General features: G+C 38.3%; 1 protein-coding gene across 1 annotated transcript in view; it reads left to right on the top strand.

Moving 5' to 3' along the window:
• Positions 1-10,092: 10,092 nt before the first annotated feature.
• The window catches only part of ANTXR2 (ANTXR cell adhesion molecule 2), a 148,433-nt gene continuing 134,395 nt past the window's right edge, over positions 10,093-24,130 (top strand). Inside the window, exons 1-3 of the mRNA XM_037530266.2 lie at positions 10,093-10,641; positions 11,293-11,364; positions 13,437-13,508. Coding sequence (XP_037386163.1) covers positions 10,490-10,641; positions 11,293-11,364; positions 13,437-13,508 — 296 coding nt within the window. The 5' untranslated portion in view covers positions 10,093-10,489. The remainder of the gene's footprint in view (positions 10,642-11,292; positions 11,365-13,436; positions 13,509-24,130) is intronic.

The following is a 24,130-nucleotide window of genomic DNA, read 5'->3' as shown; positions in this document are numbered from 1 at the left end:
ATTTTAATCCTCGTATTATAGTCATTTGCTTAAGTATCTTAGTTCTGTAACTAGAATATCTAAGTAGAGTATCTCTGTTAGTAGACTATGTTCTGAAGGTCACCAATTAGTGCTATGCAGAGAGTGGGCATTAAATAGTTATTTGATTAATACATTAAAAAATTGTATAGGGCCTCCCCTGGTGGCGCAGCTGTTGAGCGCTGGGTTGCAAGGCTGCCCACAGCGTCTGCAGCGCCAGTTAGATCCCCAGCCACTGGCGAGGGTCCCACAAAAAAAAAAAAAAAATTGTGTAGAAGGATTTCTTCAAATTGAAGTGTGAACTCTGTAAGGTCAGGGTCAAAAGCTAACTCCTGGTTTACTGATTTTTAAAAAGCTGCCCATAAGCCCTATGGGCCAGTATTCTTTAACTTACGTTGGTAACTGGTGCTTTTGCTAGCCAAACGTGCTGCATATGAAACCCATTGGCCATTTGGGGATTGACAACTTTCCTACTGCTCCGTTCAAAGAATTTACCAAAAAAAAAAAATGGGATAGATAATCTATGTGCCATATGTGCTGTTAAAATAAAGTTGGATATGCAGTAATCAAGCAGTTTCCATGAGAAACACAAGACCTCCAAAATGTGAAAAAACTTTTTAATTGTAGTATGTATGGTAGGCACTCCAAATAGCAAAATTAGATTTCAAACTTTTTCTTATAAAAAAATGGTTTATACCAAAGCTTAAATATCTTGGAGCAGAAACACACTGTGGTTGTTAAAAATGTTACATAAACAAGCCTGAAATAAGCAAAAGGTTTTTTTCTTTAATAGTGCCTACAAAATCTTTAAATTAGTGCTTATCTTAAAAGATATATATATTGCTTTCTGTAAATTATAGAGACACATGTGGTTGTATGTATATATATGTGTGTGTGTGTGTGTGTGTCTGTATGTACATATATATAAATCCAAGAACAGATTGTAGGCACAAGAACAAGAACAGTGAAACTTGAGTTCCTATAGTTGAATGGATTGGCTTAGAACATCCTCACTTATGTATTTTGCCTGCATATTATCCCCAGGATAATCAATCTTTTCCATTGTTTCTGTTAAAGAAGATAATGGGGGAAATTATGATTGAATATCATTAAATTTTAGTACACTCAGAATCAAAAGTTAGCTGGTCGAAAACTGGAAGTTTATTAAAAAGATAACAAGGATATAAGTACATTAAAAACTTTAAATTGTTTTTTAAATTTCTAGTCTATTGTTTATATTTTTGAAGTTAACAATTCTCATTGATTTGTCATCTGTTTGGATAACCATGTAAGTTGGTTGTGCAGTTTCACAAGTCAACATGTGCACATGGTTTGGTGCCCTCCACCAAAGCTCCAGTGTGAATAAACTATTTCATTGTCTCCCACATTCCCTCTTCTCTCCTTATCTCTCATAACTACCATATTTTTCAGAGTCTAATAATTAATTTTCCTGTATTTTACCAGTTTGCTTTCATAATAATCTCAAGATCCACACATTTTGTTCCAAAGGCACAATTTGATCTTTTAATTGCTGTATAGTATTCCCCAAGCTGTAAATTGCCATACAAATGTGTTCCTATTATTTGTTCCTGTTTCATAATTCCCATTACTGGTTCCTATTTCATAACATTACAACATATATTAAAATAAATGATACAATGATACTTTAAATTATTCTAGTTATTCTTCATTGTAACCTGTTGTTGGAATAGGTATAAATATGTAATTTGTTTGTTTAAAGTAAACAAACAGTTTACTTTAAACTGTTTGTTTACAAACAGTGGCAGATTGAAAGACTACTTATGTCCATAGTAATTTTAATCATTCTTGACTGATACTTGTTTTGTCTTCCTTTTGAGTTGTTTTTAGCCTATAGAAACATCTATAATTACTCCCACTCTTTGAGTTTTGTATTTTAAAAATCCTCCTTCTATGTCCAAAGGTAGCTGAAAAGATTTGTACTTTTTCTATGTTTGTCTTTCAATATTCTCGAAGAAGAGTGGATCATTTTCTTCTTTTTTTTTTTTTATATCTAATTCCTCTTTTTCTCCAGGATGACAGAAGAGGAATAATGTAACTGTAAAGGATAATTTAAAAATCAAAATGTTGAGCTTCCCCGGTGGCGCAGTGGTTGAGCGCTGGGTTGCGAAGCTGTCTGCGGCCTCCGCAGCGCAGGTTCGATCCCCAGCCGCTCCGCGGCCACCAGAGGAGGGTCCCACATGGCGCGCAGACCTCTCCTGCCGCCCGCTGCTCCCCTCAGCAGTGTACTTTGGTCCTTCTGCCTGCTCTGCTCCCCGCTCTGGCTCTGGTGAATTCTCTCACCCTCCCGCGCTTCTGACTGTACCCAGTGCATGTATAAACAAAAAACAAACAAACAAATAAATAAATAAAACATGCCTCTATAAAAAAAAAAAATAAATAAAAATGTCTTATCTTTTTTCCATTTATAACCTTTTATGGTAATTAAAAGTACTGGCAAAATGACTAATTTAAGATTTATAAGCATTATATTGAATGTTATCACTTGTCAATATCTTTGAAAATAGAATCTACTCTAGTTACTTTATTTTTTTTAATTAAAAAAAATTATTTATTTATTTATAGAAGCACTGGGTACAGTCAGAAGTGCGGGAGGGTGAGAGAATTCACCAGAGCCAGAGCGGGGAGCAGAACAGACATAAGGACCGAGGTACACTGCTGAGGGTAGCTGCAGGAGGCAGGAGAGGTCTGCGTGCCATGTGGGACCCTCGCCCTGTGGCGGGGGATCGAACCGGCGCTGCAGAGGCTGCGGGCAGCTTCGCAACCCAGCGCTCAACCGCCACGCCACCGGGGAGGCCCCTACTCTAGTTACTTTAAATGAAAAGGACTTATTGAAGAATGTATATATCTCATGGAGTTATTTGAATTGGCAAAGAAGGAGAGTGAAGGCTGAGCTTTCAGATCAACTCCCTCCTACATTCTGAGCACTGATTGCAAGCGTGCTGTCAGGGAGGAAGGTGACCAGGAATCCATGGCCTTCTGCACACTGCCTCTGTCATGACTTGCATCAAGGTCCATCTCTCTCCTTCTGTGACTTGATTCAGATTCAAAATGACATAAGTATATATGAGTGGATTCTAAATCACTAGGAAATCTACCTATATGGGAGTATAAGAAATTTCAATCTTTTTCTGACACACAGAAAGACAAGCTAAAGGGGGGATCAATGATGAATGTGTTCATCCATGATATCTAGCATTTTAAGCAACTTTCATTTTCTATTTCCTCAAGTCCCAACTTTTCCCCAGTTGGGATGCTGGTAGACAGCATCAACTTAAAAAAAGAGGTAAACCAAGGCAAGCTTGAATTACAAAATTTATGAGTTTACTCAGGTATTACACTTTGGGACCCCTGAGCTATAATGGGCCACTGATGGACTGGCAGAGGCTGTATTCATGGTAAGGGGTGCAAAAAAGAGCAGTGTCCAGTTAGAGTCCAATTCAATAGCTTGAAAATGGGAAGAGACTCTCTCAGCAGATTCTTGGTCAGGGGATAATTTTGATAATTTTGATTTCCATAAATCAGGCATTTATGGAAATCAGTTTCTCAGTCTTTAGATTTCCCTATCCTGAGGGTGTGTGAGTGAGAGTATCCATTTCATATCCTGCCATTCCACTTTAGATTTGAAATCTTGCACAGCTGCAAAGTGACTAGAATTTGAAATTGTCTTACGCATCAAGTTGTGTCAAGATGCATCAAGGAGCTACAAGAAGAATAATTACTTTCCTGTTTCTTTATTTGTAACTTCTTTCTGTGACAGTGAAAAATGTGACTCCCATGATCTATATTTACTAAATTTATCCATTTCCCTGTATGTTATAAACTGCTCCTCTCTCCCACACTGATTTCCTCATCCTGCAGGAATCTGACACTATCACCACCCTGCTTGCCCATTCAGACCCTGACACTGTATTTCACTAGCTCCCTGCCAGGGCACTTTTCTACAACCCATTTGATCTGGAATGTCCTCTGGAACAGTGTTTTAATACCTCATGCCTGTTCTACAGCTCTCCTTACCCTACCCTTTGCCCTAACCATGCTGGCTCCCTTAAGCAGAATTCCTATTCATACTACTGCAGCTGTAAACGCTGCACTGTGCTGTCCCACCCCTTCTCACCCGACTCCTGCTCGAAAACTGGGGTGACCTCCACCTCCGTTAAGCCCTCCTCCACTCCATATAAAAGTATTCCTCACCTTAGGTTTATACTGGTCGGCACTTTCTTCTCTCTCTCTCTCTCTCTTTCTCTTTCCACACACACACACACACACATTAACTCACACACACTCACACTCACACATGCACACATGCATGCACACAGTTATCCTCCTTACCTGACTCATTCTTTGATTCCCCATGTTGGAACACGACCTTCCAATGTGGACACCTCTTTTACCCTTTGTAGGGAAAGGAAAAATGTCAGGCTTTTCTGCCCTCTCGTCATCAGGATAGATGATGGATCCTTGCGGTCCTGAATGCATGCCTGATGGCGGGCACCTGGAGTAGGGTGTGGGCATAGGTAGATGGGATTCACCTGGGCTGAGACTGGGCTTTTAAGGGTGGCATCACGGGGACGCCAGCAGAAGCCGAGAAGCAACAGAATGAACAGAAGAGCAGCAGAAAGAGAGAGGGAGAGAGAGTTCTGGGGTGGGGGGAGGAAGAGAGAGAGAGAGAGATAAAGCTGGGTAGCCCAGATAGAGTGAAGACTTGCTGGGGGCTGGGAGGCTGGCAGGCCTTGCCTTCTGTGTACCTGGTAAACCCCAATAAAAGCCTGCAAAAGCCACTGAGGACTCTGACTCCTCCTTTACCCGGTCTGCTGGATCATAGAAAACCTGAACCATGTCCATTCCTGACCTTACACCCTTCTTGGCTTCCAATACCCCATGTCAGACTGTTGCCTCCTCTACCAAGGAGATACTTCCTCACTCTCCTTGGTCTCTGGCCCCCTGCTCTGGACAACTTCAGCTCCTCAGTACCCTGACGCCATTTACCTGACTCCACCTAATGGTTTTTGACCTGAATTGTTCAATAAATAAATGGAAGGGAGAGCAAGAGGAGCTAGAATTTGACTTGGAGTACGGTGTAAGGGAAATGGGTACATAATGAGATAAGACCCAAAGATGTGTATGAGGGAAACAGCAATTATCATGATTTCTCTGGAATATGGAGAGCATGAGAAAACTTAACTTGTTAGAGCTGAGGATATAGAGCTTTTTGTGATGTTATTGTGAAGGGCATTCAATTGTTAGGAAATGATACCTCATCAGCAGTTTTTAGGTCAATGAGTAAATAGGATTGGTTTTATACTTCAGAAAAGTAAATAACATCGGAGTGTGTAGGAGATATGGGAAGACAGAATTCTATTGGAATAATCCCACTGAGAACTGAGAAATGGATCTGGAACAGTTCTGTGACAGAGGACATGAGAGGAAGGGATGCAGGCACATGATTTTGTCTTCCAGGATCTCTATATGGGCCTGAGCTAGTTTGTAAAGGTCTGACATTGCATAAGAGATAAGACTTTCATCAGAGCAGTTCTTAGGAGTCTTGGCTTTTGGGTAATGTTCTGAATGCATCATATAGATATTTCTCTAGGTCAGAGGCACCCATTCCCTGCAGTCAGGAGTTTGTCTGCTGAGTGCTCACAGCTGACTTCCTCCTTACAATTGCCTAAGTGAAAAGAAAACTACCTTGTCCAAGGTTATGCTTCTCTAAAGGCCCAGCCTACATGAGGGAACACAAACCTTGGCTCCATTACCTTGCTTCACTCAGGGCAACCATGGAAGACCCTTTCAACTCCAGTGCTACAACCATAGGCAGCTGAGGCCTCTTTTGAGCCTCTCATGGCTCAACTCTCCCTCTCATTGTTCTTTTCCTAACCCCTTCCACATGGGTTTTGCTCCCGAGAGTGTGCCCCAGTATACCTTCTCTATGCAAATCTCAGAGCCTGAGTCTTTTTCTGGGAAACTAGATGTAAAATGCATCCAATTCCCAATGCAGATGGTGATCATCAGTCACTGTTATCAATTGACATCTTCTCTTGTCATACATAGGGATCTTAATTTAGAGGTGATTGTGTTTTCCAAAAGTATTTCTTTCACTCAGGAACTATTCAGACATTGGGGAAATTTAGTTGTTTAACTACAGCTAGATAACCTTGGTAAAAGTTTAAACAAGCTTTATTACCAAAAGTTGATTTCTTCCTGTGAATCACTGGACATACATATCATGAATCACTCCATATGTAATGTGACTGTGAATCACTCATGGTGTGGTTAAGGTTTGTCTCTGTGGGTGTCATACAAAGATATTTACTTATAAGTAACATAGATTATATGATTTCTCTGCATGTAATGAATATATTGATTTCATTTTGTTTTCCTCTGTTTATTATTGTGATGTATTTGTTCCTTCTACTTATTGTTCACAAGGATAGGAGGAGAGAAAAATAAATTAGAAATTGGATATCTCCTTCTTGAGAACAGGGAGTATAATATCTGTGCTTAGAAATTTGCTACATACATAATAGATCTCAATAAATATTTGTTAAGTAAAAAATAAATACTTAAATAAAATTGAACATGTGCCCCTAGGAACTCTGCAGGTAGGAGAGGCCTAGTGAACATTCTTAATCACTGGGTATGCCAGTCTCAAGCCATTCTAACTGCATTTAACTGACTTTAAAATGTTTTTGGATTTATTACCATATATTCTACAAAAAAAATATACATTTTAACATTGAATGGGAAGTGTACTTTAAAACAAAGAATGATTTTAAAAGATAAGGGCTTGGATTAATGTGAAGTAAAATACTTCAGCAGAAATCCAGATAATTGATAGAATATTATAGAAATATTATAGATTTATTTATCTGAATGATTCAACCTGAACTCCCTCCTCTTTCTCTGCTTAAATATCTGCATTCCCTATTCCATTCTTCATATAAATATGAAGGTTAAGATGCATCCCAGCAAGTCTTGCTAATTTCTAGCTGATGCAATGTCAAATTTCTCTCACCTAACACTGGTGGGGAGATAGTGTTGCTTGCTATTGTTATTGTACCTCTTTCATGACTTGATGAGATTCCCATATCTGTCTTTGCTTTCATTTTCCTTTATTACTGCTTGGAAATAGGATGACCAACAGCTTCCATTGCAAGTGACCTCCTAGGGACTGCCTACTTCTAGCACCAAAAGTCCTGTGTCTCTGGGCCCCTCTCAGACCAGGGACAGTTGGTTGCTCTGGGAATTAATGACCTATATTGCCATAGATCTTAGATGGACAAGTACATGAAATGTAAAATGAAAAAAACTTCCAGAGCTGAGCCGATTGAATTACCCAAACAAACAAAAGACTAGAAACATGATTTTGTGTGTCAGTCACCTCTGCTGCTCTTATAATCAAGAAAGAATGAATAGGAAGACATGGCAAGAGCTGGGGAATTTTGAAATTTTAAGTTTAAGGTAATTTTGCTTCAGTTTGGGCCTCAGACAAGGTGGATTCTTAGACCAGTTTGTGGAGTCCTAGCAAATGAGCAGTCAAGGAGTCAATAAATTAGGAGTAAAGAAAGCCAATATGTATGAGATTAAAATTATTTATTATAGAGTACATATTTACCACTGTATCTCATAGTTCTACATCTTATATCCTCTACTTACTTGAAACTAGTTGTCACTACATTTTGAGTGATTTTTTTCCCCATAGATTTTATTCAGTCATATGTTTTACTTTAGCAATTTATTGCTACCCTTATTGCTAAAGGTATGTTGTATTTGATTCTGTCTTGATTAGAGCTGAAGTGAAAAATGGAGTCCAATTTTAACTAATAGCAAATAATAAAAACCTTGAAAAAAATTGTGTCAAACAAGTTTCTTGAAAATTTCAGCCTGTTTCAGTTCTGTGATGGAAAGTCAAGGATATCCATGGTTGGGCCTGAATGTGAAATGAGATGTGGCAGCATATAAGGGGAGGCCTGATGGTGTCAGAAGAATCAGAATTTCAGAACCTCAAGAAGATATGAGACCAAGAGATTGTAGCACTTATAATGCAGCCATCCCTCTCCTTGGACTTTCCTACAATCCCCCTCCTTGGATTTTCCTGCTTGAAAAGAATGGAAGGTTTGTGTTTCTAACAAGAATACATATTATCTTCTATTCAATCAACCATTATCTTAATTCTTTATCACAGTGCACAAAACAATCATATAATCTGGCTTTAGCTGAACTCTCTTACTTCATTTTATCCATAGAGCCTCAGTAACACTGTTTTTCTTTCTTTTTCTTAAGTATGTTAAGCTAATGCCTGTGAAGAGTTGTAGCAAGGAAAGTTTTCCTCTCTAGGTCTTGGAATGATAGGCTTCTTTTTGTAATCACCGAGTCAGTCATTCTTTATCATATTAAACATTTTGAATTTCTGCAAACCTTCTGAAATTAACATGTAGTTATTTATTTTTCCTCCTCAATCAGACTTCAAGCTGCATGAAAATGAACTTGTCATCTTGCTATGTGCATTATCCCAAAATAGTGTGCAACACTATTAGGAACTAGTAGGAACTCAATAAACCTCTTAAAGTCACTGGTCTCTATCCTCAAAGAGTTTACAAATCTGTTTGTATATGGAAGATTGCAAATAAAAAGTTTAATATGCATGCCAAATAACGGAAGAGATACTATAAAGTGATATGTAATGAAGTACTAGATGAACTTTTACCATAAAGCATCGTTTTACTTAAAATGAAAAGGAGATCACAACTCACATTACCCTTAATTACTGGTATGTGTAACAATGAGGTTGTAAATCCTAAATGTTCATTTTGACAAGGATGAAGCTGTTGGCGGGAGTAGAGAAGAGGAAAGGAGTGCAGAACAGGTATGTAGAGAATTTGCATGCAGGCAAACTTTAGCTTCTGCACAGGGCAGCCTAGCTTGCCTCAAGATGAAATTCCTAACATCTGAAGCTCAGGGTGAATGACAGTGGGATGAAATATTTTGAGGTACAACTTTCCACTGCCAAAGCGATCTGACCTTCACTTCCCGTTCTCCCATTTCTAGGCTTTCTAGATGAAAGGAGGCAGGTTTTTTTTATATTAATTTAAAAAAAATTTTTAGGTCATTGTTCATTTTTAACAATATTTAAGAAGAGGGGCCTCCCTGATGGCATAAGGGGTTAAGCACAGCACTGTGAAGCTATCTGCAGCCTCTGCAGCATGAGTTCCAACCTGGCGGGGACAGGAAGCCACCCACATGGCGCAGCAGACCTCTCCTATCTCACCCGCTGCTCCCCTCAGCAGTGTATTTCAGTCAGCTTGCCTGTTCTGTTCCTCACTCTGTCTCTTGTGAATCCTCTCACCCCCCACACCTCGGCCTGTACCCCAGTTCTTGTATGCATAAATAAATAAACCTTAAAAAAAAAAAGTAAAAAGGAGGAAGTTGCCTAAAGAAGGCAACTTTAAAGTTGGCAACTTCTTCTAGGCCAGACAGCTAGTAAAGTTGTGTGTGCTGCTCATAGTGAGGGTGGGGCGTAGTGCAGCCGCCAGCACCTCTTTGGAATTGCCCCTTTGGCCTCCCAACCACACAGAGGGCTAGTCTTGTACAACTGCTTAAACTGGTCAGGCCTGCGGGATAGATGGGTATGTTTATTTTGTAGAGCACATTTGTTTCTTTAAACTCCCTCTCTTTCAAAATCTGTCCAGGCCCTGGTCCACTTCTGCTCGCAGGAGCCCACAAGTGTGCGTGGTGGCTCAGCCACTATCAGGCCCCGCCCCGCGGCGCCCAGGGACTCTCAGAAAGCCCCGCCAGATCTCGCTCTTGGCTTAGGGTGGAGTGTTTTTCTTTTTTGAGCCTGCAGCCCCAGAGTCTGCTCAGCTTTCTTCGCCAAAGGGTGCAGTCCCGCTGCTCACGCCTGAACTGGGCACCAGCAAGAAAGTTTGGAGCGCCGGGGGCAGTTGGGCGGCCCAGGAAGGGGCCACAAGCGGGGGCTCCACGCCCTGCGGCGTCGCGGCGCGCGGCGCGGCGGGTCTCAGCCCTCCGGGCGGAATGGGACTCTCGGGCCGGCTTTGGAGCTCGCGCTAGAAGCTCAGTTGCAGGCCCGGGAGAAACTTGTGTGGCCAACTCTCGCCCCGGGCGCTCCGTGTTGCAGGAACTCTCCGGAATCCGGAGGGGGAAGACCGGGTCGCGCTTCCAAGGGGATTCGTCAAGAGTTCCGGCGGCAGCTCCGGCGGCAGCTGAGAGTCCCTTTGTCCTGCTAGGACCTCCCTTCCTCCGTCCCTCCCTCCCTGTCAGTTCTTGGGGCCAGCTGCCCCAGGCGCCGGCGCGCTGCTGCTTGCTGCTCCCACCCCAGGGTGCGTCCCTGGTGACACTGACCACCTAAGTGCACCCTCTGACTCGAGCCGAGGGGGCTGCGAGCAGGAGGGAGTCCCAGGCCCCTGGCCACAGGATGGTGGCGGGGCTGACCCTGGCCCGCAGTCCCGGGAGCTGGCTGGTCCCCGGGCTGTGGCTCCTGGCGCTGAGCGGCTCTGGAGGTCTGGTGAGCGCCGAGGAGCAGCCCTCCTGCAGAGGAGCCTTTGATCTCTACTTCGTCTTGGACAAGTGAGTGCAGAGGGAGGTCCAGGGTCTTCTGGTGGGGGCGGCAGTGGATGAGCTGTGGCTGGAGAAGCTGAGGATGTGGGTTCACCCTGGGGAAGGGGGTTAGAAACCTGATGGTGGGTGTGATGGGTGTCCTGTTGCTATCTCCTTCTGCAGGGCAAATGCTTTCTGATCTGTGGAGGTTGGGGGATGATGATTGGAGGGGTACCTAGCAGCGTGTTTCTCTGAGCGGGATGGGGTCCGTGCTTGCCAGTCTACGGACCCCTTGGGAAATCGCAGTGCTGCTGCTTATGGTAGTTTAGTTTCTTTGCATCCCTGAAACCCAGATACAACTCCTGGACACCTCTGCCCTCAGCCTCTTCAGGTTGGCAGAAGTTTGCCTGTTTTGAGCCTAATCACAGCACTTTCATTGTAGCCAGGAAAAACCTAGTGTTAACATACCCAGTGTAGTTTGCATTTCCTGTGAAACAAGGCTGTGTTTATTTTGAAGAGCCAGGGTCCCACTCCAAACAATTTGCAGACAGGTGGTCACCTAAGGTGGGCTCACTTTTTGATTTTGGTACCTAAGTTTCAGCTACTGATACCTGTTACTGTGCTTGAAGTTTACTCAGGGAAATATTTTGTTTTACTAATCAATTGAATTTGATTTCTCAGGTCTGGGAGCGTGGCAAATAACTGGATTGAAATTTATGATTTTGTCCAGAAACTTACAGAGAGATTTGTAAGGTAATTCTCCTGCTTTATTTTTCTACACAGGGGAGTTTGAGATGGAGGAAGTAGAATTATAAGGACTTCCTTTTTTTGGAAACCTTTCTAATGGACTTCCTTTTTTTGGAAACCTTTCTAATGGGAAAACCTTTACTGAAATTTTGATTTTTAAGTGCCTCAAGTTCTGTAGTACACAAATACTGCTAGTAGGATAACCCTTGAGTGGAGAGGGCTTATTTCATCTGGCTCCCAGAATCTTGGCTCAGGCTCTGGGGAAGCATCTTCAAATATTATTCCAAAAGTCTTTTCCTTTCTGTTTTTTCTTCTGTTCTGAATTTCAGTATGCTTTCTCATAATTTATCACGTTAAAATATTTATGCTAATAGTATCCATAACATAGTTTCCTTTCCACACAATTCTTAGCATTGTAGAGGTCCTCATTAAAAAAAAAATAAAAAGTGTTGGTAAACTTCAACTGAACATGTGTTAATAACCCACTACCAGAAAAGGCACTTGTTTGTGTGTTTAAAGAAACGACTTGTGTTTACACAATGTGTGGGTGTGTGGCTGGTTTAAAATTTAACTGTTCTATATATGAAATAAGGCTTACTAGCAAAGACTGGTTTCCTCTCCTATAAAAAGCATAACTGCTATGAAATCCAGCTTGCTCTGTTATTTAGAGGTAACTAGGAATTAGTAGCCTTTCCTATGTAAAAATAACCGCAGGACACCAGACTTTTGAGCCTTTTTTTTTCTCCTTTTTTTTTTTTTTAAGAGAAAAATGCAATGAGCAAATGCAAGTTTATCAAGATAATGGAAAGGACACAAAAAGGAGCTGTATCATTAAATATTGCTTCTTTCAGTCTTGTTAGCCCAAATGTTTTCTGCAAAACAGGCTTGGATGATCAAAACATTTTGAAAGTCATGTTGCAAGTAACTTCAAACAATCTGTAGAGGCCTAGGCAATCCTTGCTTACAGTTATTGGCAGCAGTAAAACTTATCCCTATAAAAATGTATGCTTGTCCATGTTCAATCATCAGGCTCCTGCTTAAGAAGCCAAGTATGACACTGTCATTTCTGGACAGGGTCTGAGTTAAAACTGTCTAGGAAAGAAAAAAAACAACAAAGCCCTGTATCCTTAAATGTCAAAGGCTAAAGAGACTGATATAATCTATCAGTGTTCTGAGAATACTACATTGATTTTGATCAAAAGAAATGAATCATTTCAAGCCAGCATTTTCAGGAAGTGGGGCTCTTACTTCTTTCTTTTACCTTAACTTAACATCTGTAAGACTGTTCCCTGCCTGTAGTTTTGTTGCTCAGTGACTAATGGTGCATTTTAGGAAGTGAATAATGGGTGACTACTAAAGAGAAGAGCTTTTAAAATATGTATATGTCTTTGAGATCATTGTGATCTTCAGTTTATAGATCTTAGTTTCACATCTTCACTTTTAGATCTAGTAATAGTTTCACAGTGAGTGCCATAGAACCTAAGGCCACCCTGTGAGGTAAACACCTAATGCTTCAAGCATGTCGCTAACTGGCACAGTTGTTGTCAGTATGGAAATATGCTTGAGTGTGATGTTTGAGACTTGGAAAGTTGAACATGCCTAGCCAAATCGTAATTTGTTAGGTTCTGTTACACAATCCATGACACTCTTAAGGTATTCTTACCTCAGGATGACTTTGTATGGACACATATCATGGCTGTCATAATTAACCAAGTTGACTATTCTCTAGCCCTAAATACTGCTCAGGATGTTGGAACACCAGAAAAGAAGTGTTCGCTACAAAAGCATTTTACAGTCACCTAGAATTTATCTTTCTAGTGAGTCTCTTCCTAAGTTTAAGGCCCTGTGGGCATGGAGGAGTGCTTAAGGGCAGAGAAACACTGACTAAATCCAAAATGGCTCATGCAATAATGTAAACAGAGTTAGTGTACCTGCTTAGGAGTACTATTTAAAAGAAGCCTGAGAGACCAATTGGTTTCAGTGAGACCAATTTTAAATGAAACTCTGTTGCTATACATCTGTATTATATCAATATTTCTTCTAAAAATGTTTTAACTGCCTCTTTTCTTGTTTTGCAGCCCTCAAATGAGATTATCTTTCATTGTGTTTTCTTCTCAAGCAAACATTATTTTGCCATTAACTGGAGACAGGTTAGTGCATTATCATTTCACTGCAGCCTTTTAGTAGAGACTGATCTTAAAGGAATGATTGATATCTCAAGTGGTGAATCAGACCTCTCAGTGGAATCAAGCAAATGCACAGACAATTCAGGTCCGTTCCTAATAGAAGGCAAAGGAGGTTTGAGTAATACAAAAGTGCAGATAATCTGAAAATCAATGTCATTTATATAGACTGTGGAATGTGCAATGAAGCCCAGATCTCTGACAGAGTTGTTTATTTACTACTTTCCACCTATTCCCCTCTATTACCATAAGTAGTTCTACATCTCTGTTGTTTAGATGTAATTTATTAATCAACTAGGAGTTTGAAGAACATTAGGGAAGAAAGATATGGTTCTATTTGGATAATTTACTAGACTTAATAGACATCCTCGATCATCATCCAGTTTTTCTCTAAGATCCACTGATACTGAATATATTTACCTTCATAAAGGAACTTGCTTCCTTTCTGTCTGTATCTCTCTATCTATCTCTCTATCTCTCTATCTATCTATCTATCAATCAATGATCCATCCATCCATCCATCCATCCATCCATCATATCTATCTTTTAAAAGATGTAGCCTTTTCCAAGCCACAATTAAATACCACAGTATTTAATGTCATTTGAATCCCTTGTAACAAGTTCTAGTCATTAATTTATCTTAGAGAATGGCTGCTTCCTGCATCTGTTTTGCTTAGTAGACCATGAGGTGCATAGAAGGGAGATTACTTTACTTCTTCATTTTTGTATCTATTACATCTAATACAAAGTATGCAAGATAGACCTCGTACAGTTCTTGTAGAATGAATGAATGGGTTAGCATTATTTGAAATCAAATTTCTCCAACCTGTACTTTTACCAAGGGAATCTGGAACTCTTCATTTAGTTTAGGGGCTGAAATACTTTGTTTTGATTAATATGTGAATTTCTGAAAAGTTATGTGTGAATAAGTTTTTTTTATAAATTATTTTTCTTTCGAAAATATCAAGAAAGAATAATATTTAAAGGGGCTCAGGAGAGAACTTATTTATAACATACAGACTCTCCTTGGAATATATATATTCATGAATATATGTATGTTCCTGTGTGTGTGTGTGTGTGTGTGTGTGTGTACGTGAATTTTAAAGTTATTTATCCTTTAAGTTTTACTTTTCCTGGAAAGGAAGCATTTATAGGTGGGGTCAGGTTTACGGCCTCAGTTTCGATAGCTACCTTTCATACTATCTTGTATGCATCTGGGTTAAATGAAGGACCAGAGCAGTAGTAATCCCCTATAACCCATTTGCAACAGACTTATGTCCACCGATGTAGTAGCCCTTGATTTTTTGAGAAGAAAATTTTTCCATATTCAGCTAAATTTCTAAAGAAACAGCTTTAGAACAAGCTATCCATTAAGAGAAAAAGAGAACAACGTTAATGTTTACGAGGTACATATACATAGAAAGGCATAACATCAGACATAGCAGACTCTCAGTAATTGTCACCTGTATACATTGTGCCAGATTCTGAGCACTTTGGAGATGAAGTGAAGTCAGTGCTTGACCAGGTCATTGTTGCTTTGATATCCATGGGAAGAGTTTGGATTGTTAGCCTCAGTTAGAGATTTTACCCTTATCATCAGTTGAATCTAATGAAGAGAAATCGGAATGGGATAAAAAGGCTTGTATTTCAAAAAACAATCTAATTTTGTAGTTATGAGTCTCTGGATCACATTACTAACTAAGATCATGGATCAGTTACTCTGCCTCTTTTTGCCTCAGTTTTTTCCCATTAATATGATATGATGGTATTAATACCCACTGCCTAGGACTGTAAGAGTTGAAGTTGAATGTGGAGACTCTAGAATAGAGTCTGTCACATGAATTCAAGACATGAAAGCTGCTTTATCATCATCATCATCATCATCACCATCATCATTTGCAGCTAGATGACAGATATTAATGTAATGACCAGGGAAAAATAAGCTCATATAGAGAGGTTATTGTTCTGCTTGAAAGAATTTATAATATTCCAGAAAGAATTTTAATAACATGCAACTTAATTTATCTTTTTAAATACAAATTCACTTCTAGCAAATTGCACTATTTGTGGCAAGTTCAATTTGTTTGAGGTGGCAGAAAATACTCTATGAAGGCCTGAGTTAGAGTTCCAATTTTGCCACTTACTTAGAGACTACTCAGTGTGTCAGTACTTATGTCCATAAAATGCAGATAAAATCCGTCATGTTTTCTTAAGATAGTTGTGAAGATCAAAATAAGGCACTGCATAGTACTTTGTAAATCACAGAGCAGTCTCTACTAAAGGATGTTATTTTCTTTTCCTATATTGTTCTTTTATTAATTTTATTTAATTAAATTGACAGCTTCTGTAATTTCTATGATCTTCTATATTTGGGCATACAGTAATTTTTTAATGCATTTCACAATTTGCATATTTAGATGCAAGATCACATAACAAGTGTTTCTAGAACTACTATGGATCTCTGTTTTAAAGCCAGCCTAGAAGTCAAATTTTACCCATAAACCTTCTCTATATGATATGTCACACTCAGGGATAGATCCAAGTGCTTGAGAAATGCAAGGATAAGTACAGCAGGTTGCAGAGTTTTGGTTCTGTTACTTATAATTCTTTATTCAGTACCTTAATAAATAGGAGAAGTACTTCTTTTGTGTTTCTCAGAGTGTTGCTAAATAATTTCAGTAGAGGTGAAGCAAGATTAGAAGGCACTAAGTCCTTCCAGTAAGATCCTGTCTCCTGTTTGGATTTCATCCTGGTGCCTGACACTATGTAAATGCATGAATAGAATGATCAATATGCTGAGAAATGATCAGGTATACATTGCATATACTCATCATTTAAAAACTATATTCTTTTAAACATTCCAGTTTGAAATGCCTTTGTTTTCTTTTGACCCCTCTGGACAAAATGATTATTATCCTCCATATATCTGCAAGTCTATCCATTCACTAATCAATCCCCAGTGTGTGCACATGTACATACACAGCTCAGGAATGTATTATAGGATCAGGTGAGAGGAAGGTGCAGAGTGTTGATTTAATGTGGAATTTGAATCAGGACTCATTTTAGAGTCTATTTTTAGTTATGCTGCATAGTTAGGAGAAGGAATTATGCTTTTTTGTTTATGTGGTTTTGCTTATGTGGTTTTGCTTATGTGGTTTTGTTTATGCGGTTTTGTTTATGTGTTTTTTTTTTTTAAAGATTTATTTATATATGCATACAAGGCCAGAGGTGTGGGGGGTGAGAGGATTCACCAGAGACAGAGTGGGGAACAGAACAGGCAGACTGACTGAAATACACTGCTGAGGGGAGCAGTGGGATAGTCAGGAGAGGTCTATTGCATCATGTGGGTAGCTCCCTGGCTGGGGATAGAACTCATGCTGCAGTGGCTACAGATAGCTTCATAGGTTGCATCTTAACCCCTTGCACCACCAGGGAGGCCCCTTGTTCAATGTGGTATTAATGATGTAATAGTGATGTAGTTGAAAACGTTTAGTAAGCCATTATTATGTACCAGGCAGTATGCAAAATACTTTCCATTCATTACCTCATTTAATCCTCATATCAACTCCATGTAACAGATACTATTATCTCAGCTTTATCAATGAGGAAAGTGAAGCTAAGAAAGGTAATGTAGCTTGTCCAAGGACCTATGGTTAATAAGTGGTGAACAGTATATTAGCCAAAATTGTCTCATAAAGTATAAAGTAGATTGTGCCAGTCTCCTGCTTAAGATAGTCTAGTGACTTAGAATAGAAAAAGCCAGACCTTATTGCCTCACTCTGGCCTCTCCTGTAACCCTGTGAGCCACAGTCTAGCCCAGCTCACCTTCTTTCCATGTTCTGAACTTGTTTCTGCATTAGGAACTTTTCTCTTTCTCTGCTCCAGATCTTCCCTGGTTGCTCATTCTTGTCATTTAGGCCTATTCCCATATGTTCCCTCCTCTGAGAGACCTTGCCTGATACAGATCTGAAGGATCCCTTCCCTCCCTTCCCAATAATCTCTCACAATACTCTGGTTATCCCTTTTGAAATGGTTCTGTTGAATCCATTTATTTTTATCTCTATGACTCTAATGTAAATTGCATGAGAGCAGATGGGTCTTCTTTGTCATGTTCATCCATATAGCCCAACACCAAGAATTGAGCCTGCCACACAGTAGATGCTCAATAAATATTTTCTGAATAAATGATTGAATTGGCCTGATTCTAGATTCCAAGTTATTAACTAGTATTGTATATTGCTTTTCTTTGTCATTATGCCATATGATAAATGATAAATTATATTGTTATACATTAGTTATAAGCATTTTCCAGCTCTCTTTTAAATATACTTGATACCAAATTGAAAGTTATATAGTTGTCATGAACACAATGATCAAAATTACTTAGGAAAAAATATCCTGTAGGCAAACTTTTAGGATATTAAAAGAGATATCACTTGATTAAATTTACATAATACATACACTTTCTATTTCTTGATAGAATTCCTTCTAATTCCCTAAAATCTGAATTAAAATTTACTTGTGATATAATTGCCCTTTATATAGAGTTGGTAACACAAATTGGTGCATTCATTTTGCTGGGAAATTTGTCAGTAGTTATACAAATTTAGAAAGTTTCTATCATTAAATCTACTTTTTAGGGCTATGTGCTACTGAAAGATTAGCACTAGTATACAAAGATAAGTATGTGCAAAATTAGACACTGTAACATTGCTTATGATATTTAAAATTGTATTGAGTCTAAATTCTCAACTGATGATACTATAATTAAATTAGAATATATATAGGCTGGATACTATGCAGTAATTAAAGGAATGTAAAATCCATATATATTTACATAGCATTATATCTTATGAGATATATGAAAAGATATAATCTAAGATTGCTTGAGAAAAAGTAAGTTGCAGAACATTATATTAAGTATGATTTTATTTTTGTAAAATGAAAACAAAAACTCTTTGACTATTTTTCTGGTGTGTGTGTGTATGTGTTGGTGTGTGATCATAAATGAATGGAAAAATGTTCAAAGACATGCTACAAATCTAAAAATGAAATGGTCTTAGCAGTAAGATCCAAGGCAGAGAGTACCTTCATATTTTTAATTTTCATAAATTTAGGTCATTCAATTTGGTTTTTACATTAATTATTATTTGTTTTAAAAAGTTAAGTAAATGCTTAAAAAAAGAGAAAATTTCTTCTGTGGCAATCTTGGAATCAGAATGGAATTCAGGGGTTAAACAGAAAAAGCAGTCAGGAATAGAACATATCCAACTATTACTTTGGAGTGTTCTGAAGACTGTTAAAATGAAAACACCAAGATTGGGTCTTAGGTCAAAGAGACAAAGGAGCTATATATATCCACCTCCCAATTCTCCTGTGGAGGAAAAGAGCTAATCACTTCTATCATATAGCAGTGTTGAGATGAAATGCTATAATGCACGAGAAGGCCTAGTTGATGACTGGGAGGGAGGAGCTTAAGAGTGAAATGGGATTTGGAAGCTATCATGTCCTCTGTCATCATCATTTTCATGGTGACGTGCCAGGATTCTAGCAGAAGTTTGTACAAGTCAAGTGACTTTGTTTGTGGTTACATAGTTAGGTAGTTAGAGCAGTTTTCTCACCCAGAGTGAACTCCACTGAATGAACTGTGCACCCCTGCACTGCCTCGGCCCCTCTCCAGTTTTCCCAATTAGTCAGAATTTGTCATAATCCAAAGACATAATTCATCCTCTATTTTATTCTTTTGTTTTATAAGCCAGGGATGTGGTGAGAGGAAGTGACCATAGTTTTGTTTTTGTTTGTTTTTCTTTTAAAATTTTACTGGGCAATTAGCTATTTCTGTTTAGCAAAATCTGTTTTGGCCACACACTGTGCAAATCCTGAGAGGTCTGGGTGTGGCAGCAGCTCAGTTTCTACTTAAGTGAAGTCCCACATCTGTTTTATGCGTATGTGCTGAAAAATTAAATACATTGCTACTCATTCCTGAGGGACACAGCTGACACACTTAAGTGTTAAAATGCAGAGGTAATTTATCCTGTCTCAGTTACGTTGTGAATGGGAAATGGAATAAAAATTTGTGAAATGCAGCTGATGTGGGCTTCAGGTGTGATCTAATTACCATACCTAAATGGAGACTAAAGTGGAGACCATTTTTTCATAAAACAGACAGTGAAGAGCACTTTGTAAGTGGATATTTTTGAATCAAGGACTGATGGATTGATGAGGACTCTGGACTATACAGACCTTAGCACATGTTGATCTTAGAATGACGATCTGAATAAACACTCAGCAAGTTTTTCTGTGAAGTACAATCAGTGATAGCTAAACCTGTCAGCTCAAGGAGAATAGAATGTATTAGAAGTATTTTCTTTAGAAAATAGTCTTGCACCTTTTTTAAACTTTCAAAAACTTGAGGAGCTAGGAGCTCAGCCGGGACTGTTTATCCTCATGCAATATGTAGTGTAGCAGTGTATGATAACACTACTAAGTAGGGCAGGAATATTTCAGTGAACAAGCATACTTCTCAAATTTTTTTCTAGCTTTGTCAGTCTCATTAATATTGTGGTTTATTAAAGGAAGAAGACAATAAAAGTAGTAAATAAACCTCATTGAATACCTATATATCCATATATATATATTGCTAATTGTTTTATATGCAAGAGCTGAGGTAAAGGACATGGCTAAATGGATTATAAATCATTAACAGTTTTGCATAGATCTGAATAACATTTTTGTACAGGCCTTTAAAAAGAAACGTTTATGTACATTATTACTAATTATGCAATGATTGTGTATTGCTGAATTTTATTTGCAGTTATTATTTATTTTAATGACTGATATTTCTAGCTAATAATCTACTGAGGATAAAGAACAGAGTTGACCTATGATATAATACCTATAACATTTATATTTGTGCAATTATATGAATTGGTATTTGGTAGCACAGGTATATAAAGCTTTTAGTTTGGGGGTAGGGTAGTTTGTTTGTCTGTGGTCTCCCATGAAGTACAGAATGCACATATATATATACATACATACATACCTATGTATATATAGTAATATATATGAAATGTATAATATATACATGTATAAATACATTGATTTAAACATAACTTAAGAAGTCTGGACTGGCTTATGATTTACTTTAACCACAGACTTACATATGAAACTGTACTAATTTCAGGCTTCAGTCTTAGTAAGGTATGGCATTTCCTTTTTTGTGATCTTGGGAGCCTGCTGTCATTAAAAAAAAAATCTTTGGCTACCCTGATTCCATCATGCTATGGAGAAGGATGACACTATCCACAGTCTCAGCTGATTTCCTAGGCAGTAACCAGCGTCAGCACCAACTTGCCAACCATGTGAGTGAGCTCATTTCAACAATTCTAGCCACTCCAGCTTCCCAGGTGACAGCATGTGAAGCATATGAACAGCCACTCATTGCTCAGTATCATGAAAAGTAATAAATTGTGTTGCAGGCACTAATTTTGGGGTGAATTATTATCCAGCACTAGATAGCCAAATAGAAATTGTGACTGAGTGAAAATTAAATCAATTAATGAGAATGATAATAAAGACTGAAAGGGTAGGGACCTAGTAGTTATGGGAGGCTAAAGCACAGATGACCCTTGTATGTAGTGATGGAAAGTTAACATGGGAAATAGAAATGTACACATTCTACTGGTGGATAGAGCTAAAGAGATCCTCAGGAAGAATATTGAAGTTGTCATATGACTTTTTTTTTAAGATTTATTTATTTATTTATCTATCTATTTATTTATTTATTTATTCAAGCACTGGGTAAAGTCAGAAGAGCAAGAGGGTGAGAGAATTCACCAGAGCCAGAGCGGGGAGCAGAGCAGGCAGAAGGACCGAAGTACACTGCTGAGGGGAGCAGTGGGCGGCAGGAGAGGTCTGCGCACCTCATTTGACTTCTTTTGGCTACTTTGATGATATATAAGGGGAGTAAAATGAGTTAAAGAAGGAACTTTTCAGTTGTCAATCAGAATTTAGAGGAAATGTAAAGAGCCAGGATCTGGTGGATTTGAAAATGAAATTCTTTCTCATCCCCGGTCTCCCTTGGCAAAATAATCCCCCAATTTAAGAAACAATATTTGGTCAATCATCAAACCATGATTGTGCCTATAAAAATGTGGCATCAGATGAAAAATCAAATTAAGGATGTAGTTGAGAAACCTACATTATGACTTAAGAAGTATTTAAGATGATGTCTAAAAAAATGCGCTCATCTAAAAAAAATTCTTATAATAATCTTAAAATGTGCGTCATAAACATACTCAGGTAAGCAATAGTGCTTCTAAGAGTCTTTTGAGTGTGTTTCTCATTTGACTTGTAGCCTAAAGTAGAGAGGGCCTCTTTTGAAGAAAATTTGATATATATATGGCTCTTGTCTAATAGAGTAGGGAATAATTTAATTAATAGGAATATCACAAAAATTTTGAAGGACTTATATCAACTTGGATTAAAGATACAGAGATACTTCAAAAATGAAAGAAGTGAGTTGGACCCGCAACTTCCTATGGCAGAAAGAAATTACAAAGATAGGCTATTTTTTATTATTATTTTTTAAGATTTATTTATTATGTATACAAGAACTGGGGTATAGGCTAGAGGTGTGGGGGTGAGAGGATTCACCAGAGACAGAGTGAGGAACAGAGCAGGCACATCTACCGAAGCACACTGCTGAGGGGAGCAACAGTCCAGGGTCCAGTCGGGAGAGGTCTGCTGTGCCATGTGCATTGCTCCCTGGCCTGCGGGGATCTGGATTGAATAAGTGCTTTGGAGGCTGCAGACAGCTTCATTGGCTGTGTCTTAACCCTTGCACTGCCAGGGAGGCCCTACTCTATTTTTTTTATGAAAAAGGAAAAATAACTCAGAAAGTGGAGTTAAAGTTCAGAGGGTGGATTGAAAAACCACAAAGATAGCATTCTGAGAAAGTGGAATTGAACTTTATCAAAGCACTGGAAACATAGGCAGCACTATGCTATCAGTTTCATTTTTTGTTATTTAGTAATACATGAAAAGCATCTCAAACTTAGTGACTAGTAACACTACATTTTTTGTTATCACAATTCAACTGGAAGGTTTCTCTGCACATTGATGTTATTTGGTCTGCAGGCACAAGGGCTGATTGTTGATTCCAGAATTCAGCCAAGGCTGTTCTGCAGAGTAACTTGGTTTTCCACCATGTAACCTTTGCATTTGGCATAAACTTTTCATAGCATGTAGCATGTAGCTTTGGGTTCTAAGAGGGAGTATTCCAAGAACAAGTATTAAAATAAGATGACAGAAGCAAAATCTTCAGTTCTCTTCAGGTGTGGACTGAGATGTCCCAGAACATCACTTTTGCCAATCAATGACAGGGCTAGGCTAGCTTCAAGGGGAGAAGAGATAAATTTTATCTTTTCGTGGAATATAGGCACAAAGGAGTCGGAAGGAATTGATAGAGGTCATATTTGGAGATCATTTACCATAGTTTATATGGAAGTTAATAATAAAATTATAAGATGAATCTTTTTTAAATAAACATACCAACTTAGAGAAAAAATACAAGCTTTGTATGTAACCAATAATTTTTTTTTTATGTTTTTATTTTACATCCCTGTTTGTTTATTTCACAATATAGGATTTCTCCCCTCATGTGTGGTTACCATAGTTTTTCTATCACCAAAGCACCCATAAGACCTCTACTATAGTCCATTGGGCTCTCTCCCCTCCTGTTTTCTACTCATCCCCTCACCCTTTTCTCCCCCTTCCTTCCTGACTGAATCAGATCTGTGGTCAGCTTTCAGGGATTGGTCTTAAAGTTTGTCTTTGTCTGATCCTTTGTTTGGTTTCTCTATATTCCACATATAAGTGAAACCATCTGGTTTTTATCTTTCTCCTTCTGGGTCACTTCACTTAGAATAAGAGCTTCTGCTTCCATTCATGTTTCCACAAATGGCATGGTTTTCTTTTTTGATTGCTGAATAGTATTCCATTGTGTGTCTATACACATCACATCTTCTTGATCTACTCATCAGTTCTGGGGCATTTAGGTTGCAAAACAATAAATTAGATTATTAATTTTGGCATGAGTATTTATATTGTAATATAAACAATAGCCTCAGCAAATTTTGAATAAATGTCCCTTACTTTTGCTATTTATTATTAATTTCTCCTCATTCTTTTGTATAAATTAAAAGTATTAACAACATTAATACATTCTTCTTGACTTTAATCATTTTAACATTACAACTATTTCCATTTTGAGTTAGGTTTGACTAGATTGGCACATTTAGCTTTACATACACGATCTGTTTAATGAATAGCATTGTTAAAATCACTTTTGAATTAGCAATATAAACAAATACTGTGCTGCAGTGTGAGGATAGAACTTTTATTTATTAGAGATGACTATAGATTTCCTTAAATATTTTTAAATAAATGTGCTATAAAAGAAGCATATTTTGATATTATTGGTATTCAATTATTCAAGAGCAATACTAAACACTCATGCATATGATTTGTAGTTCATCTAACTTAAAGTTCTAAATTCTATGTGTTTTATGAATGACTGGTAAAATGAC

The sequence above is a fragment of the Talpa occidentalis genome, unplaced genomic scaffold (assembly GCF_014898055.3).
Source record: "Talpa occidentalis isolate TD23 unplaced genomic scaffold, MPIMG_talOcc4v2.1 talOcc4.6, whole genome shotgun sequence".
NCBI lineage: Eukaryota > Metazoa > Chordata > Mammalia > Eulipotyphla > Talpidae > Talpa > Talpa occidentalis.
Note: the sequence above shows the minus strand (reverse complement) of the source record. Positions and strands in the feature narration are given on the sequence as shown.